The sequence below is a fragment of the Anabrus simplex genome, chromosome 2 (genome assembly GCF_040414725.1).
Source record: "Anabrus simplex isolate iqAnaSimp1 chromosome 2, ASM4041472v1, whole genome shotgun sequence".
In the NCBI taxonomy this organism is placed as follows: Eukaryota; Metazoa; Arthropoda; class Insecta; order Orthoptera; family Tettigoniidae; genus Anabrus; species Anabrus simplex.
Genome location: NC_090266.1, coordinates 256,284,523 through 256,300,691, shown reverse-complemented (window position 1 = coordinate 256,300,691; position 16,169 = coordinate 256,284,523). Strand labels below are relative to the sequence as shown.

Here is a 16,169-nt window from a genome sequence, read left to right as displayed (position 1 = left end):
GAGCGCCAAAACAACATATGTACGCAGCATGTACGGTTGTCAACTCACAAAAAACGAAGTAGTCACAAACGTAGATGGTACCTAGTAGCCAGTGACAAGTGTCATGCTGCATTCCCTAGTGAGGAAGTATGAAACTAACCAATGTCCGTGGCTACTGCCTGTCCACAGCTACCAGACCCTCCCCTACATTAAGGGAGACCTACCTTCATTCTGATCCTCCATTAAAAGCCTAATTATCTTCCTCAAACTTATCTCTTCCCTCATACTCCTTGGAGAACTCGCTGACACCCACAGTCCCTACAAATGCCTCCCTCAGCTATTCTCAGAACATTTTGGTACTTTCTTATATTGTTATTTCTAGCCAAGAAAGCAATCTCCTGATAGGCCAAGTAGGTCCTTAGAGGAATGGAACATAAAGGCTCTCACTAACCGTAACCTAAGCAGTGGGTGTGATAGAACGGTAAGCTCTTTGACCAGTCACCCTTGCCTCCAGCAATGAAACTGGTCCACGTTTTGGTGTAGGATGAGAACCTCAGGGCAATATCCCTCTTCAGAAGGGGAAATCCCAATTCTAAATTTTTCACCATCCTGACGGAGAATTGACCACGTGTCTTCCCAAGTGACATTACCAGATGTTTTTTCTACACCACATTTTGGTGTAGGATGAGACCCTCAGGGCAATATCCCTCTTCAGAAGGGGAAATCCGAATTCTAAATTTTTCAACATCCTGATGGAGAATTGACCACGTGTCTTCCCAAGTGACATTACCAGGTGTTTTTTCTAATAATAATAATAATAATAATAATAATAATAATAATAATAATAACAACAATAATAATAATCACAATAACAATGGGTTCATGTCCTGCTAACTAGTTTTTCGGTTTACGGAGATACCAAGGTGTCAGAATTTTGTCCCACACAAGTTCCTTTATGTGCCAGTAAATCTACCGAAATGAGGCTGACATATCTGAGCACCTTCAAATACCACCGGACTGAGCCAGGATCGAACCTGCCAAGTTGGAGTAAGAAGGCCAATGCCTCAACCGTCCGAGCAATTTAGCCCGGCGGTGCTATTTCTATTCGTCGTCATTACTATAAGCATTGTTCAACTGAAACAGAGATGCAGCTGGGAAGCTGCAAATAGTTTATGGGGCAGCCAAGAGATGGCAACACTGCAAGGCCTTGTGTTTGTAGGAACACAACAGAACATGGGTCAGTCTGAGACGCATGTCCCCTGAGTAGAGGAAATAATTACATTTCACAATTCTGCTTTATGTCACACCAACACAGATAGGTCTTATGGCGACTATGGTGTAGGAAATAGATAGGAGTGGGAAGGAAGCGATCGTGGCCTGGATTAAGGTGCATTCTCTTAGTATGAAAATGGGAAATCATGGAAAGCCATCTTCAGGGCTGTCGACAGTGGGGTTCGAACTCACTAACACCCTAACTCAAGCTGACAACTACGTAACTCAAATCGTGCAGCCAATGGCTCGGTAGGAAACAGAACAACAGTGTCATATAATGGTTACATTCACATGTGAGTAATGTGGCACGATTCAATTCCTATGCAAAGAAAGTGCTTTAGTAAGTGAAACATTTGGCTGTATTCAAGTCACATACTGGGATTCTCATTTGATTGAAACAATGCGTTCAAGTGGTGTACAAAGTTTCGAGTTAGAGGTGAATGCACGGCAGATGTCCCACGACCTGCACAGTACCCTTAGTGATGCAAGAAAGACTGCTGCTGAGATATGATGCTGAACTACAATCGCCATATGACCATACACAAGTTCCGAACAGCTCTTCAAAGTCAATGGACCTCTGCTGCTGGAGTGGCCACCGGTCGATGCTACAATCAATGCTCTATGTTGCTGTGACAGCTTACAGAAACTTTGAAGGGTCATAAGAAAACTACCAGGAAAACAGTCACAAGGTGAGCTTATGTTTCATGATAAAACGCCACATGCTGTGAATGCAATAATGGACACTTGGCATCATTTCCACCACGTTCCACCAGGTTCTGAAGATCAAAGCGCTTCACCATGGATCAAGTAGTTCATGACCCTCAAGAAGAGCAGCTCAACCAGCAACCTTCTTCATGGATGGTAGAGAGAAACTTGTTCAGCACTGGAACAAGGACCCAAACAATGAGGAGGGGTAGCTATTTGTACTCTCTCAAACTGTCATCCGTACGGTTTCACTGTGATATGATCTATGCTGTCCAATATATACAGTGTAAGTTTCTTATCACTTTTCCATGCTTCAACTGAACTGACTAATGGTGAATGCTGATGCATATTTAAGTGTGATCTACCTTGCTTAGAAATTGATTTGATACATGCTATAAGAGCTTATACACAGTCAAATCACAATGTCATTACCACAATTCATCTGGAACTAAAGAAATTCAGGGACTGCACAAGTGATCACACGTCAGTTGAAGTGGAGTGCAAACTAATCAACATGGATAAAGGACGTGATTTAATTGACATTGAGAGGAGCATGATAATACGTAACCAAAGGGTAGTAGCATCTCAAAAACAGACAATTTTGTGATGTTCAAGAGCCTTTGTAGTAAATGTGTACTGCAAATGGACTCCTAGCACTTTCAGAGCCTATCCTGTGGTACACCATGGGTTATCAATGTCAGGGAGGAACGAAGACTCCAGTGAACAGTAACAAGCAATCAATGCACCACTGTGTACCAGTTAAACTCCATCATGAAGTGTACACAGAAAAGTACCGGGGATCACAGCGAAACAAACACTGCTAGATATGGGCCTGCAAAACAGTCACATGATGACTGTTAACCAGGTTTGATGCTTGTTATTTAAACGGGCCTAACATCTAAGGTATGTTGCCTTCAGTTTGCAGAAGTATACTGTAAACAGAAAATGGAGGAGCGGAAAAACTAACCTTCTCGCATGAATCACAGTTTGCAGCACTTTTTTTGTGTGTTACAATTGGCTTTACATCGCACCAACACAGATAGGTCTTATGGCAACGATGAGAAGGAAGTGGTCGGGCCATAATTAAGGTACAGCCCCAGCATTTGCCTGGTATAAAAAAGGGAAACCACAGAAAACCATGATCAGGGCTCGAGTCCACTATCTCCCGAATGCAAGTTGACAGTTACATGACCCAAACCACACAGCCACTTACTCGGTAGTTCATAGCACATAAAGTGGATGGATGGCAGCTGTTACAATACCTAACAACCACAAACAACCATGCGTCAAACGCAGGATGATGGCAGTGTACTTATCTAGCGAAAATCTTCCTGAAATGATCTTTGACTACCACTACACGAGTCTTTGAACACAAATGGATACTTGGCAAGCCTTTCTCGGAGATCATGTGTACTCTTATGTGATAATGTTCTTCCCTGATGGCAATGGTATCCTCCAACAGGAAAATGCCCTACTTCACTACGTTAAGGAGAATGAAGCACGATAGTGACTTTAGTGTCCTTCCCCGGCTGTGTGAATTTTTTGGGAACACATCTGGGAAATGTAGTTATTCTTCATTTATTGCTGGGTTGACTATGATGAGCCACAACTTCCAGGGACCTGAATGCACTCCTACAGTTGGATTAAAACTTGTTCTGTCGAGAAATACAGTCCATGCCACAACCATTCAATGGAGTCATTCACATCAAGGGTGCGATGTATCTGCAGTATTTGATTGGCTGCTTACCGGTAGATGGCAAAATTTTTAACAATGGCTTTGAAGAAGAAAAACAGAAGCAAGCTTGTAATTTTACAAGATCGTTATATCCTGACCCTACAATGGGACCTAAAATTTTACACAGAATAAGAACCACACAAGGTGACTTTTCATTTAAGAATCCCATACAAATTCACTAGGATTTGGTCCGCAGCTGCCTTGGTGAGAAGCCGGTGACATCATTCATCTTTGAAAGAGACCCACCTTGTTGATATAGTTGGCCAAACAAATCATCTTCGAGTAACAGAGGAGTAAGTGTTTCATAATATTTTCTTATTTGTTCACAATGGATTAGAAATGGCCTCTAATGTAATTACATAAAATGCAAGCACATTACATTATTTAGCAAGCAGGAAACATACTCAATTTTATCCCTGAGTAAAACACCGTAACATCACAGGCCTTAGAATATTTTGGGTATATTTTCTATTTACTGTGAATGCTAGAAACCATGAACTCCAGAAACTGGTAGTCAGAAATTGGTAAAGTAATTTCTGTAAAAAGCATCAAAGGGTAACATGTCACACAGTGTGCAAACATTTGTTTACTTCAGTATACAAATTTATAAATGTTGTTGTTATAAGAACTTGTGTATTCCAATTTCCAACTAGCTACAAGTGCTCATGCAACTGAACTTCACTCCAAACTCAAATATACAATTACCCTGATAGGATACTCTTTTGACACAGGTCCCAAGCCAAGAGAAACCTATATACAGAAAAAAATTCAAGAAACAAACATTTTATAAGGTAACAAAGAATTTACTACCACTACTATTATTATATTAGTACATAGGAAGTCATTTCTTACTTTATCCACAGCCAAGTCCAGGGCCAAAGCCAGTAGTCTAGCAACATACATTTCTCACAGTGAAGGCTACATGTGTACAGTCAGATGAAGAATTGCTGCTACAAGAGCAAGCAAAATTTCTGTGTCATAACTCAAAAGGGAACTGTCCATACTGTCATATCGAAATAGACAATGGAATCTGGTAGAGAGGATGACAGGTCCATAAGAAATCATTGTACAAAAATTCAGCTGTCATTTCGATCTGTAAGGTACTGAAATCGAAACGGAAATGTCTAATAGAATTGCACGCATTAGCATATAGCTCGACATGGACAGCCCTGGTGACCAGCTGAAGCGACCGGGTTACCATGAGCTTTCTGCGCTAGCCAGTTGACACATGTTCCTTTGAAATAGCAAGGCATGAATCCAGTTAATGTTCTAGAGTATGCTTTACGTTATTTCTGTGAAAAAGGTTTCTCTTCTTCCCGTAAAACATCTTCGGAAGAAAGGAAGATGGGTCGACATGTGATCGAACTAATTGAAAATCATCCCATGGGTACCAGCATCGTCTCTGAGTCGTGTCTGGAGAAAAAAAAGTGACAGTGAAAGTGATAGCGACACCTCATCTGCTTTATCTGAAAGAGAAGGCAGCACACCAATGCCAGGAACAAGATGTGTTATGGATCTGAATTTTGAGCCCCGAGTCTGATTCCCGTCAATCCAGTGAAGAGACACCACAGTCATCTAGCAAATCTACTAGTTCAAGCTATGCTTCCAGTCCACAGAATAAAGTGAAACAAACTGTAGATCTTGCGTACAAGAGAAAAGCTGTAAATTTATGGTTAAATATGGGGGGTAAGAAGCGGCTTTCATTAACCACTGTTCGCAAAAGCTGTCGTAAGGTGACGCAACGACAACTGTAAAGGTGGAAGAACCAATTAGAATCTACATCAGTAAGCCCCATTGAGCACAGGAAAATGATGCATACAAAATCCTTTTCTCGCTTTACAGAAGCAAGAAGACTGAAGGGAAATGTATGCGATGAAGACCTGTGGGGCCTTGGAAATTTCAAGAGGAATTTCAATCGGGTGAACTAATTTCAGCGCATGTGCTAGTTGGTTGAGTCATTTTAAGAAAAAGTACAGAATGAAAAGTAGAAAAATTATGAAATTTGTAACCCATATGTATCTGCAAGAAGAAGACGAAAAAGATTAAGTCGAATAGATGTTGATTCCCATAGGGAACCTGAAATATTTGCCCCGAATGAGAAAATTTATAATACCAATATAAATGGTCCGTTATTGGACATTATTTTCCAGCTAGCTCATTCCTGGTTGCCAGCGTTTTGCCCCATATGTCTCCCCGGTGTGCACTAGCCATGTGTCTTGGTGGGTGTGCTAAGTAACAACTGATGAGCCCAACTTAACAAAAAATTATTCATTGTACTACAGGAGGCAACTGGAACTTTTGGTTCGAGAGTTTCCAAAGAAATGTTTCATGCCAGAAACATAATTGTAACAGCCACAAAATCAGGGAAAAAGGGGGAAAAGGAATTAAAATATTGGTTTCAAGAATCCTTCTTCCCATTTGCAGAAGAGAAGTGTTTGCTACTGCTAGATTCCTGGACTACTTATAGTGATAAGAGCTGTCTTGAAGACATTCCTCCAGGTAACAGTATAGAAATTCTCCAGATTCCTCCCAGCACTACAGGGAAAATACAGCCCTTGGACAAGTTTTTCTTCTGCTAGTGGATAGTTTTGTATCACCACTTAACAGACATTGTGCCAACTTGTGAAGACTTGTGAAGACTTGTGAAGACTTTCAGTTTGATGTTTATCAGAGGAACAGCATACAGAAAATGCAGCCCTTAATTCATTTTCAATTTTCTTCCCCACGGTTCAAGGACATGGTTAAATATTCATGGTTCGCAACCAATTATACAACAGAGAGACCTCATGAGTTCGAAGTGCCTGCGACATACTGCCTTCAAACAAGTAAAGAAAACTGAAGAACAATGTGGCCTCAAAGTGCATTTTCATTGTACATGATGCCAAAAATATTTATGTTTTTATCATGTGATAAACGCACCTCATTTATGTTTCACATTTGTTCTGTAAAAATGAAGTGACCCTGGCATGTGGCGGCCTGCCAGTTCGCTCTCTCTCTCCAGCACAACTGCAACTCCACTCCACTGTGCGCTGCATGAGCCGGCAAGAAGCAAGGGTTGTCCAGTAAGCTGCATTGTCACATGGATTTTGTATCACGGCTTCGAACCCTGCAGCTAAATTTTTGTACATCACTATTTTATCGGTCTCCTCATGGTCTCTGCGAAATTTCATTGTTGAGTTTAATATGACAGTATGGACAGTTCCCTTGTCAGGAATTTTCTGTTAGATTGGAATAAATGAAGTCTATGTGTTGTTACGTTTGGTGTTATTCGAGGCTATTGGGGTGCCAATGCTATTGATTACAATGTTAGTGAAAAATGTCATTGTTGTGTACTGAAATATTAATACTGCCAAATAGAATATTTATGCATGGTACTTGTGTAGTAAGTTCATGCGAGGTGTGAACGGACTTTAGAGAAATTCCATAGCATGCCAAATTCGCAAAGGGATATAGCATGAAGATTTCCTGTTAAATTTAGTTAATAAGTTTGCAGCCTTTTAAGATATTGGTAATCATTACCATAGAACCATAATTTTCTTTTTTGCTTTACGGAATTTATTTCTGTGTCCTTAATTCATTTTAGATTATTATTTGAATTATTTCAATAATATTTATGTGCATACTAACCATGACGTACACGGTGTGTCAGCAATACTACTAATGAACTTTATGCCTTCAGTGCCATTTGATGCAGTACAAGTGCCATGACAGTTAATGAAGTGGAATGAGGGAAAGAATATTTTGATCGATTGCAGAACCTTTATACAAGAGAAAAATAACTTTTTGTGACAAAAAATACAGTGTAGTTGAATCTTATTATTGCTATGTGAACAATCTCCATACAACGTACCCAGTCATTATAATGCCCTGCAACAAACACAAGCAGATAATGCCACTGTTTCAAATCAATTATTACTCTCTTTTGTGGAAATGCATGAAGCATTGCTCTCAAATCATTATCTATTAGCTTCATGTCCCATATTGGTAATACCAATGATCACAAGTTTCAAGATTGGACTTTCCACATAATCAATACTATTATTTATTATAAGGTACTTAAAACCTTTTACATTACAGTACCAGTTTCAACCCTATGTATGGTTCATCTTCAGCTGCTGAAGAACCTTGATCTTTTTTTAAAAATAACATATAATGCTAGAACACTACTTATTCTAACTTTGGATGACTAATTCTAAGTTACATTGATACACTGTAGTGTTAAAATGTGCTTGGATGAGAAATGTGTAAGTCTAAAATTGTTCAACAGTTCATTATGATGTCACTGATCTCGATGTGTGTGTGTGTGCTCTCTCTTTTACTTTTGATTTCTGTATTACAATGTTAAACACTATTATTTTAAGTTTTAAAAACTTCTTATTTGTCATTTAAATGGTATTATGTTTTTATAAATCTTACATCAGTAGGAAGTCCATGTTTCCTAAATGTTTAATAATAAAAGTATCGAATGTCTTGATGTTTTTAACATACTTTGACTTCTACAATAAAACAGGTGCGAGTTGTGTGTTTTGAAGGGGTGATCAAGTTTTAAATCTTCATGTAATTTGCTTGAGGTCAAGTTGTCTAAGCCTACGAGATGGTGGCATGTAGTACGCTGGTAATAACTCCTAAATTAACACCAGTCGAAAGTCAAGAGTGATGCCTTCTTTCCAGAGAACTTGTTATACGACATGTAGTAATTGTATAAAGTATTACTTCAACTACATGAATTCCTTATTTTAAATAAGCCTTGGTTCTTATCCTTGTGAAAGGATGGTAAGAAATCATTTGGTCCTGGCGATCTGTGTCTGACATATGTCTATTATAGTACACTATCATTTTAGGCTTCAGTTTTTTACCCCATGCCACCCTATCTTGTGCTAACCTTTTCATTTCTATGTAACTGCTGCTGCATCCTACATCTGCTCTAATCTGCTTTTCATATTCATACCTTGGATTACCCCTACCGTTCTTACTGCTTACACTTCCCTCAATGACCAATGGCACAAGTCCATTTACAATAAGATACAAAAGTTAAACTAGAAAAGCAGCTGGAATTGATAAGATTTCTGGGGATATACTGAAGACAATGGGTTGGGATATAGTACCATATCTGAAGTACTTATTTGTTTATTGTTAGGTCGGAGGAGCTATACCAGATGAATGGAGAGTTGCTATAGTAGTCCCTGTGTATAAAGGAAAGGGTGATAGACATAAAGCTGAAAATTACAGGCCAGTAAGTTTGACATGCATTGTATCTAAGCTTTGGGAAGGCATTCTTTCTGATTATATTAGACATGTTTGTGAAATTAATAACTGGTTCGATAGAAGGCAGTTCGGTTTTAGGAAAGGTTATTCCACTGAAGCTCAACTTGTAGGATTCCAGCAAGATACGGTATAGCAGATATCTTGGATTCAGGAGGTCAAATGGACTGTATCGCGATTGATCTGTCTAAAGCATTTGATAGGGTGGATTATGGGAGACTACTGGTAAAAATGACTGCAATTGGACTAGACAAAAGAGTGACTGAATGGGTTCCTATATTTCTAGAAAATAGATCTCAGAGAATTAGAGTAGGTGAAGCTTTATCTGACCCTGTAATAATTAAGAGGGGAATTCCTCAAGGCAGTGTTATCGGACCTTTATGTTTTCTTATATATATAAATGATATGAGTAAAGGAGTGCAATCAGAGGTAAGGCATTTTGCGGATGATGTTATTCTCTATAGTGTAATAAATAAGTTATATATAATAAGTTATAAATAAGCATTGCTTATGAATCTACCAGTTTTTATGTATCAATTGACTGTATTATATATTCTCATTGAACTGATTTCATATGCCTTCCACTATTTATTAGACATCTATTAATGACTACGGCTTTAAGCCGTACAATCATACGACGTCCTAATCAACAAAGAACTACATATGTTTTTATCAAAATATTAGATTTTTAGTTACTTCATGAACATGTTTATAACAAACGTAAATCTTACCTCTCTTATAATCATCAAACACATTTTTGAATATCTTTAACCAGATGCCTGGTAAAATAATAAGGTTTTTGATAATGACTGAGGATGCCTCACAGTAGGAGGCGAAACATGTCTCATCTGAATAATGTTTTAAAGTAAATGCCAACATCTTGTAATGTATTGAATAGGTGGAAATAAACAAAAAATATTATCCTATATACAGTTTATGAAACTTTCAATACGGACGAAAAATGATTTTCATCACTTGTAATAAGTGGCATGTTCCGAGCTGTCAGCGGAGAGATGGCGTGGAATGACATTAGTAGACAATAAGTTTGAGTGGCGTTTATAAAAGTAGGAAAGATCACAATATGAAGATAAAGTTGGAATTCAAGTGGACAAACTGGGGCAAATATTCATTTATAGGAAGGGGAGTTAGGGATTGGAATTACTTACCAAGCGAAATGTTCAATAAATTTCCAATTTCTTTGAAATCATTTAGGAAAAGGCTAGGAATACAACAGATAGGGAATCTGCCACCTGGGTGACTGGCCTAAATGCAGATCAGTATCGATTGATTGATTGATTGATTGATTGATTGATTGATGATTGTGTTGTGTCTTAAGATGTGCCATATCGTGCTCTCTCTTCTTCTGGCCAAATTTAGCCAAATCTATCTCCTCTCACCAATTCGATTCAGTATCTCTTCATTCATGATTCGATCTATCCATCTCACCTTCAGCCTTTTTCTGTAACGCCACATTTCAAAAGCTTCTATTCTATTTCTTTCTGAGCTAGTTATCGTCCATGTTTCACAATCGTAATTATGAAATAAAAATAATATTGTAATCATTCATTAATAATCAAAGTTCTGTAAGTAGAAATGCTAAAGAACTTGTCCACTGACAGACTTATGCATCTTCTATGGCCTTGTTCCAAAGAGAGCAACACTCAAATGTGGACAAAGGCAAAAACTCTGTACTACTAACAATATTCCAACTACTTCTATAAGGATGTATGTACTATAAAACGACTTACCTCTAGTAGGCCAACTGCTATGGATAAGGCTACACCTGTTGATCTCAAGGAACGTTTCCCCTGAGATACTGGCCATGGATCCCTTTGCAACTCTCCCAACAGATCAGTGAGGCTCATATCACACTTGTGCACTGGCTGCAAAAACCTGAAACAAGGCAATTAATTTGAAAAATTTGAAAAATTTGGATTAATTTGAAAAATTCAGATCCATGCAAAAGGGTAAGGATTGCTTTCTTTCTCGCTCCTTGCTTGCTTACTCGCTGGCTTTGAGAGATCCTATGCTGCAGTCTACTGTTACATACATACATACATACATACATACATACATACATCATCATTATAGACTGTTATGCCTTTCAGCGTTCAGTCTGCAAGCCTCTGAGAATTTACTAAACGTCGCCACAATCCTCGATTTGCAACTTGTGTTGTGGCCTCATTTAGTTCTATACCTCTTATCTTTAAATCGTTAGAAACCGAGTCTAACCATTGTCGTCTTGGTCTACCTCTACTTCTCTTACCCTCCATAACAGAGTCCATTATTCTCCTAGGTAACCTATCCTCCTCCATTCGTCTCACATGACCCCCACCACCGAAGCCGGTTTATGCGTACAGCTTCATCCATCGAGTTCATTCCTAAATTAGCCTTTATCTCCTTATTTCGAGTACCCTCCTGCCATTGTTCCCACCTGTTTGTACCAGCAATCATTCTTGCTAATTTCATGTCTGTTACTTCTAACTTATGAATAAGATATCCTGAGTCCACCCAGCTTTCGCTCCCATAAAGCAAAGTTGGTCTGAAAACAGACCGATGTAAAGATAGTTTCGTCTGGGAGCTGACTTCCTTCTTACAGAATACTGCTGTTCGCAACTGCGAGCTCACTGCATTAGCTTTACTACACCTTGATTCAATCTCACTTACTATATTACCATCCTGGGAGAACACACAACCTAAATACTTGAAATTATCAACCTGTTCTAGCTTTGTATCACCAATCTGACATTCAATTCTGTTGAATTTCGTACCTACTGACATCAATTTAGTCTTCGAGAGGCTAATTTTCATACCATACTCATTATACCTATTTTCAAGTTCCAAGATATTAGACTGCAGGCTTTCGGCACAGTCTGCCATTAAGACCAAGTCGTCAGCATAGGCCAAACTGCTTACTACATTTCCACCTAACTGAATCCCTCCCTGCCATTTTATACCTTTCAGCAGATGATCCATGTAAACTATGAACAGCAAAGGTGAAAGATTACAGCCTTGTCTAACTCCTGTAAGTACCCTGAATCAAGAACTCATTCTACCATCAATTCTCACTGAAGCCCAATTGTCAACATAAATGCCTTTGATTGATTTTAATAATCTACCTTTAATTCCATAGTCCCCCAGTATGGCGAACATCTTTTCCCTCGGTACCCTGTCATATGCTTTCTCTAGATCTACGAAACATAAACACAACTGCCTATTCCTCTCGTAGTATTTTTCAATTACCTGGCGCATACTGAAAATCTGATCCTGACAGCCTCTCTGTGGTCTGAAACCACACTGGTTTTCATCCAACTTCCTCTCAACGACTGATCGCACCCTCCCTTCCAAGATGCCAGTGAATAATTTGCCTGGTATACTAATCAATGAGATACCTCGATAGTTGTTGCAATCCTTCCTGTTTCCTTGCTTGTAGATAGGTGCAATTACTGCTTTTGTCCAATCTGAAGATACTTTACCAACACTCCACGCTAATTTTACTAGTCTATGAAGCCATTTCATCCCTGCCTTCCCACTATACTTCACCATTTCAGGTCTAATTTCATCTATTCCTGCTGCCTTATGACAATGGAGTTTATTTACTATCCTTTCCACTTCCTCAAGCATAATTTCACCAACATCATTTTTCTCCTCCCCATGAGCTTGGCTGTTTGCAACACCACCATGATGATTTCCTTTTACATTGAGAAGATGTTCAAAATATTCCCTCCACCTCTCCAGTGATTCCCTGGGGTCTATTATGAGTTCACCTGAATTACTCAAAACACTGCTCATTTCCTTTTTCCCACCCTTTCTAAGATTTTTTATTACTGTCCAGAAAGGTTTCCCTGCTGCTTGACCTAGCCTTTCCAGGTTATTACCAAAATTTTCCCATGACTTCTTTTTGGATTCAACAACTATTTGTTTCGCTCTGTTCCTTTCATCTACGTACCAATCCCTGTCTGCCTCGGCCCGTGTTTGGAGCCATTTCTGATAAGCCTTCTTTTTACATTTACAGGCTGCTCTCACTTCACTGTTAATGGAAACAAAATGTAAAGCTAGTCAAAGTTCATTAACTCCAGCTGGATAAGACATCTTACTCTGGTATCTCTTGCAAATGGCATTCGAAGGGATGTTTAACGTAGTTTTATCTTAAGCGCTGGATTTGCTGTTGCTTTTCAAATGAAGCCTTGGGGCTTAGAATTCTTCACTGTACCTTTTATAATTACTTTAAAAGGAAGTTTACCTTAAAAGAGCATCCTGAATTTGCATTATACATTCACTTAACCCTCAACTGGTGACGTATTCCGGAAGGAACATAACTGGTGACATGGTGTCTGAGAGACGTCTATAATTTGAGCATTTTTAATGGAATTATATTTCATTAAGGCGAGGTTTATTCATTTTACATTGAAAAGGCATATTTTAAGGAATGGTTTAACACATTTTATTACCAACTCCATTGCACCCAAAATTTTAAAAAATTCTGAATCCAAGTGTATGTCACTTTATGAAGAAGAAATCTAGGTTTCAACTTAGATTGCATCAGCGTCCTTCATATGCCTCTGAATGGCTCAAAAACTATTTTCCTACACAGACTGAAGCATAGTTATTTGAGAAAACATAAATTTATCACACATTCACTGAAACTGGAAAAACCTGCAATGCACTAATTTTTGCACATTCAAAATATTCTGAAATATTAAAAATATTTGTAATTTGTCTTATTTTAGTTCTTTTTCGTCCAATACACACTCAAATCACATATTATATTTGTTTGCATGTTTTCACTAATCTCAAGAAAATGTTTACTACATATAGGGCCTATCCTTTTCTGAACGTTTTGGAGCAAAAGTGGCCTAAGTGTTCAAATTAAGAAGTGATCAATATACATGCCATACATATCTTGTGAAACTTCGTAAATGAAATAGAAACAGCCTAACAATCTTCACACACCCTTCTGACTTCATCAATAAGGAATAATAGGGAGTACCCCTGACATTGTCACTCACAAGCGCATGGTTTAGTTCCGTCCTCAATCATCCTCCACACAGTTTATGCACATTTTCCTGCTGCACTGCAAGCATATAGGTATCTTGCATTTGAAACAGGAGTATGCTGTTCTTCTCCTTTTTGATGATGGACATATGCGACAGGCTTTCCTCTTTTCAAGCTTTTCTTCCTGGTCTTCTTCTACTGGCGTTTTCAGAATACGTGATATTCCAGTTCTTATGTCCCTTGGCATTCTTTGATTTGAGAGTCTCCTTTCCATATGCCGTTGTGCCAGCTGAGCTGCTAATGATTTCAAGAAGTTCAGTTTTGTAATTTCCAAACTTTTGGGGTAAGACTGGAATAAGGTATAGGCATTAGCTGCTGCAATGTCAACTATTCTGAAAAAGACAGCCATGGGCCACCTTCTTGTCCTCCGGCTTGATGAAAAACTAGCACATTTTCTATCCAAACTGTCCACACCTCCCTTTGTAGTGTTGTACATACCTATCATTTCCTCTTTTCCTGTTTCTGTACAAATACCCTTATTGTGGTGCATAGACGATAACAAAATGACGGCTCGGTTCTTTTTCGGAACAAATGACAGAAGTGTTAGCCTATTTGTAAATCCGTAGAGAGATGAACCAACTTCTCTGTGCTTTGATGGCAAGAACGCTGTAGGTATCTCTCTTTTGTTTTTTGTTTTCATAGTTCCCAGACAAGTGAGGTTCACAGAATTTAGCTTCTCGGCAAGTTCAAAAGACGTAAACCAGTTATCAAAAGTAATATTTCTGTTCGTCCCTTGGATTGGTTTTGACAGGCGGAGAACAGCTTGTGTGGGCTTGCTTAATTTTCTTTCTTCATCTGATAGTCCTATTCCATCTGTATCCCTGCCAGCGTACAGGTACCCATTGTAGAAATAATCTGTCCGTGCATCGGTCATGCACATGAGTTTTAGACCATATTTGTCTGGTTTGTTCGGCAAGAACATTTTCATGGCGCAGCGTCCACGGAAAGCGATCAGCATTTCGTCTATGCAAACATTAGCTCCCAGTGAGTACGATTTCTGTGAATTTTCTATTAGCAATCCTAGAAGTTCAGACACTGCTGCTGTGGGGTCTTGCAAACGTCTTTGCGTCCTATCTTCAGGATTGTCAAATCGTAGTGCTAGGAGAAGAGTAAGAAACCGTTTTCCAGACATGATGAGGCGAAAAATTTCTCTGCCGGTTCCATCCGTAGCAAACATTGCAGAAATATCTTCATTGTTTGATTTGAAAGAAGCAGTGTAGAGAAGTAATCCTAAAAGAGCTTCAATTTCTATGTCATCAGTGTCCTCAATTTCGGAACGATCCATGCGTTTGTATTTCTGTCTCATATTCCGCATTTTGACATTAGTCCATTGAACTATAAGTTGCACCATCTCCCTGGAAAATATAAAATTCCAGGCAGTTTTAGAGTCTATTTGATTGCCAATTCTTGCTTGAGCACGTAACGCAGGTAACCGAATTATGTTGTGACTTGGGGTGCGCACATTTCTAGTAGGTTCTTTAGCGAACCATTTAAAACGGTTTTTACCATAGTAATAATGCTGTTCTGTGCATTCTTGATCTTCACCTTCACTACCTGTGCCTTCTTCTTCTGAGTCAGTACAATGTTCACTTTCAATAGCAAAGTCACTGTCCACACCATTTTCAACATCACTAAATTCTGTATCTAACCACTGTGCTATCTGATCTTCGAACCCAGGACCTTCAGGCCTTATAGGTCGAGATGGACCAGCACGGTCCGCCATTGTTGAATTATGAAGAAAACTGAAAAAGCTATGAGTTCACTTCGTACAACTTAAGAAACCACACATTAAAATGTTGCACAACTGGTGACGTGGTGTCTACGAAGCCACTTGGGAAATTGTCTACACTCTGAGGAGAGAACGATAATACTGAGGGCAAAGCTCTAATGATGAAATGTTTGTTGACAGAGAGATAAGAAGGTACTGCAAACCAAAAGTCTCACATCCGGTTGTGTGCTTAGGGGTGTACATGTATCTCCTACAAGGAGTCTGTCAGACACCACGTCACCAGTTGAGGGTTAATTTCATGGTTGTGTTATAGATTTTGTGGTTGGTCAATTATTACCTTTCACTGAAGGATATTGTCTTATATCTTCATAATTTCGTCTTGGTAAGCTCATTTCCCTTGTGTATTAACATATTTACTGCTTTTACTGTAGT

At 38.9% G+C, this 16,169-nt stretch overlaps 1 protein-coding gene across 3 annotated transcripts in view; it reads right to left on the bottom strand.

Annotated features, from left to right (window-relative positions):
* Window positions 1-16,169, bottom strand: part of Sec23 (transport protein Sec23) — a 286,316-nt gene that overhangs the window by 143,572 nt on the left and 126,575 nt on the right. For all 3 annotated transcript variants that reach the window (XM_067140550.2, XM_067140551.2, XM_067140552.2), the window contains exon 6: window positions 10,702-10,846. In XM_067140550.2, the coding sequence (XP_066996651.2) occupies window positions 10,702-10,846 (145 nt within the window). The remainder of the gene's footprint in view (window positions 1-10,701; window positions 10,847-16,169) is intronic.